At 42.2% G+C, this 4,507-nt stretch overlaps 1 protein-coding gene across 1 annotated transcript in view; it reads right to left on the minus strand.

Annotated features, from left to right (window-relative positions):
• The window catches only part of STOX2 (storkhead box 2), a 68,681-nt gene extending 64,180 nt beyond the window's left edge, over window positions 1-4,501 (minus strand). The window contains exon 1 of the mRNA XM_009891781.1: window positions 4,397-4,501. Coding sequence (XP_009890083.1) covers window positions 4,397-4,487 — 91 coding nt within the window. The 5' untranslated portion in view covers window positions 4,488-4,501. The remainder of the gene's footprint in view (window positions 1-4,396) is intronic.
• Window positions 4,502-4,507: the final 6 nt, after the last annotated feature.

Here is a 4,507-nt window from a genome sequence, read left to right on the forward strand (position 1 = left end):
TAATACCACACTGAGAGAAAAAGAAGGTGATGCAATACTGATTATTCCATTAAATATTAATTACAATGCAGCTACTTTCAAGCTAGAACATACTCCTTTAGATAACTGAATTAAGGGACAGGAGAACTGAACGAGCTTCGAGGCTTTGCGTATATCTGGCGTTCCTCAATTACGTTAGAGTTCTTCAGATCATGCATGGTTATCTCCAAATGTTAATTTTTATTAGTTAGAGATTCGAGTTTAAAAAAATAAAAAATAAAAAATATTCAGGCCTCTCCAATTTGCTCAAATGACTCCCAAGATCCTCTTTACTCTTCAAAGAGGCTGAAGAGGCAGTCCTAGGATATCTCTTCCTCCTACAAGTTTTAATTTGCACACAGATACCATCAGTTGGAGAGCAGTGTTATACACTTCTCTCCTTTCTCTTCTTCTTCAACTTGGTAATCAAACTCCAGTAACAGCAACACTGCGACTGAATTTTGCCCTTCAGCTCTGGAGCACAGAAACCTCTGCAAGGAAGTTTTATAGCAAGAAGCAATAAAGTGATTGCAAACTTTTCAGGTGGTAAGCTTCAAATAAGCATGCTCTGGTTTTTACCGTTGTAGAAAGCTCTTCAGACATTCCTTCACGCTGCGTGGGCTGTTACCCTACACCACCCTCACCTCAAACTGACACATTACCTCCAACACCAAGATATTTAGTTAAAGTAGCTCAAGAAAGGCTGCAGAAAAAAAAATTATTTCTTTCCAGAGCGCTACTCAGGTCTGGTAACATTTAATGGCTGGGTCAAACACAGGGTGCAGTTCCTCTCTCCGTTAAAACAAAATCCAGGATTTGCCTTTGTTATTTAGAAGGGAAAAAAGAAAAAAAGCAAGAAGCTTCCAACATTTCAAAAGCTGTACATATTATTTCATGTGACTGTTTGGAGCCCTCCTAAGTTTCAGTAAGATTTATCCTGTTTGGCAGTTTCATACTATTTCTTTCTTTTCCCTTCAATTAAGCAGCAATCTGTCAAAAACTTCAAGTGTATTTCCCCCCTTTCAGTAACGTGTATGAATTTTATTGGACTCAAACTTTTCAACATCTCTTTTCACGCAAGGTCAAAGCTCTACATTGTTGTCGTTTTCTTTTTCAGTGTTTTTTCTCCAAGTCAGTCCTCCACTGGGAAATTAATATTCCACATGAACAATGAACTCCTTGCATGGCCTTTGAACCCAGCGGTTGCTAGGAGGCCTAAAGAAACCCTGGAGTACAGCCGATTTAATAGCATGTATCAAGAGATTATTCAGCAGTAAAAATGTGTGATTTTCTAAATTCCCTGCTTTTTTTTCCTCCTTACTTCCATCTCCCTTCATCTGTCAAACAATCTTTAAATTTCAGATGAACTGCATCTACATCAATTTTCTATAATTATGGGCAGTTTGTTCCCCCAGTATTGAAAACGTGACTGCCACCACCAATGCTGCTTCTAACCAAGCAAATATCAAACCAGTGCTTACTCAGTTTTACTGAAAAGGCTGCTGAAAATTGGGTGTGCTTCACCACTCTAGCATGAGGTTTGCACTTCCATTATAAGCACGGTTCTGCTCAGAGACTGTATTTTCCCCAAATAAAATACCACGGCATTGACTGCGACACCATTACTCACTATTTCTCTGTGCTGAAAGAAATATATATATATACAGCTCTCCATGCTCCATTCAGGCACAGTCAAATATTAACATTTCAAGCTTTTTAGCATCTTACTGAAGGCTATTTGACTGTCTGCTTTTTCATATTTCCCTAAGCAGCATAATTGAGGCAAAACCCCAAGGTTTCTTTCCCACCCTCCACCCCCATCCCACACAATGCGGCATTTAATTAAAAGAGAACCACAACAATGCTAATGGTGATGAGGTTAAATGGTTGGATAAACAGAATGCAGCCCTCTGAAAAGCCCATGTGTTTTGGGACACTTTCTCCCCTACAACATTCTGGGTGACAAAGAATGTATTTGTATTCCTGATCCCCACAACTTTTACGCCAGAGGACTTCCTATAGATTTCCTGCGAGGAATAGAGTTTCCTTCAAATAGTGAGAAGTGTTTAGATACAGTAGCCGTTCCTCCCAAAACTAATATTTGGAAAGGCAGTGGACAAGGATCCTTTAAAAATAAATGAATGTGGAAACTATCCATCAAGAGAGAACAATTGCATTTCCAGCTAGAAGCCTACTAAGTTGTTGTTGGGGTTTAAAAAAACAAAAAAACAACCAACAACAAAACCAACAAGAACAAATCTGCTGATTTAAATTGTCAATGTACTCTCCCTCCCACAACTTTAGCAAATTACTCAAACTAAACATGACATTTGTCCTTCTTCTTCAGTTATTGCAACTGAAATCAACACGCCGTATATACATAACCATGGTATTCTGGGGGTCTGGAGATTACTTTATATAGATTTATACTTTTATATAGATTATAGCTTTATATAGATTTATAGCAGATTACAAATCTATGCCCCCTCCCTCCCCACCCCCCAAAGGACACAGGTATCTGCCAAAAAATGCAGGGTGACACATCCGATTCTGCAGATTGCTGATGTTTGAGCGCCTGGTTGGATTGTACCAACCTTGCCAAGATAAAGCTTTTCCCGAGCCAGACTGCTTCCCTGAAGAATTAAAAACAAGCAAAAAACCACACCGCTTGGCACAAAACGCTCACGTGAGCTCCTTCTCTTTTAAATATGGGCTTCCACACTGAAAGAAAGGCCTTAAAGTACTGACTTCAACAGAACTGACACAGCATATCTGCTGGGAATATCGGGAATATCGGGACGTTCACGCGGAACAACAAAAGTCTTTGCAGTATGGACAGATTTGGCTTTCCAGCTGCTTTCAGGTCCTGAAGCACCAACGAAACAAAACAACCTCTCCACCACCACCACTCTCCTCTTCTTCAGCTGTTCAAGCATAAATTATCCTTGTCATTTCCCCTCAATATGTGGCTTCCCAGGAAAGGGAAAAATCAGAGCAGCTATTGCCAAAATAGCACAGCATTCTCACTCGGGCAGATTTTTCAATAAAATGCCTATTATTTCCCTTGTGCTCGGACGTTAAAGAAAGAACAGTCACGAGACATTTTTAAAACATGAGAAACCAATCCTGACTAAAGAGATGTGTTTATTAGGGCCAGAGATAGGAAAGTGAGCATATAACTGACAACCACAATCTTTGGCTCAACCTTTGCAGCAGAAATGAGGGGGACAGGGCACAGGGCTGGAAACCTTTTCTCTAACGCATAATAAATACCTCCGTTTTCTCCCTCTCCCTCTTTTTCTCCTTTAAAGGAACCTGCCTACTCAACCTAAATTGAGCCTCGGAGGGAAAACGTGCCTTCACAATAAATTGGAATTTGCCATCATAGTAATGAAACGTTATGTCCGGTCATCACAATAAGCAGGCAGCAGAACAACAAAGGAGGTTTCCAGGATTTTCTGCCCCGGCCCCCTCCCCATCAGCATTTTCCCAAGACTTCTTTTGGGTGTTTATGAAATGTCTGAATTGCAAGGCCATTAAGATGCATTTCGGGATAGAGCAGCTTCCATTAACAGTACCGAGGCTTTCCGAAATCGCAGCAGCACTCCGTCGGAGGCCAAGCCTCTCCCCGATGCCTGCCTTTCCCTGCGCTGTTTTTTTTTGTTTTGTTTGCGCTCTCTCTTTCCCGTGCACAAACATGTTGGTGCAGTGTCCATTATTGCCCTACGGCCTCCCTTGAAAGCAACCGACAAACGAATATACATGCACGTGTGTGTTCCCCCACATACACAAGTCTGGTCTCCTTCTACACCTCAAATAACAAATGCAAATGTGTTTACAGTCATTTTCACCAAAGCGTGCTTTGCCATTGCAGAAACATGCAGCTGAAACCCGGAGAGCCTGTAACAAGGCGAGAGCGTCTGCAATCACAGGTGACCTTTTTCCTTTCCAAAATGGAAAAACATGAAAGCCCGATGAGTTACCTGCATTTAAAGGGGAACGTGTGGGGCAGCAGTAAATATCCAGCACATGCTTTTACACACAAAACGAGCAAAGGGCTCCACGCTCTGCGCACCCAGTCATTTTTATCTGCCCTTCCAGGACAGAGAGACACAACTGCTCCTCTCACGCATTTATTTCACTCAACTAATAGATTTTTAACACCATATTGCAAGGGCTCCGCTGTGAATCTTGCAGAGGTACAAAATGGTGGATGTATGGTGGGGGGTTTTTTCTTTTTTTTTTTTTTTGCATTATTCAGAATAACTTAGGCTCCCGGTCGCAGGCTCCCCTCCGTGCCCACCAACACAGCCTTCCCGGCCAGACACGCATCCCGCACCGACACCGCTCGCTCGCACACGCAAATTATGTTACCAACCTGATGTCATGTAGCCCCGTGATGCCTGGGAAATAAAAGCCGGTGGGAAGTGTTTGTGCAGCCTGTAGTCCTTCTCGCTGCGGGACCTCATGCGGTCCGAGGCCCGGTCGG

Source organism: Charadrius vociferus, unplaced genomic scaffold (genome assembly GCF_000708025.1).
Source record: "Charadrius vociferus isolate BGI_N301 unplaced genomic scaffold, ASM70802v2 scaffold478, whole genome shotgun sequence".
In the NCBI taxonomy this organism is placed as follows: Eukaryota; Metazoa; Chordata; class Aves; order Charadriiformes; family Charadriidae; genus Charadrius; species Charadrius vociferus.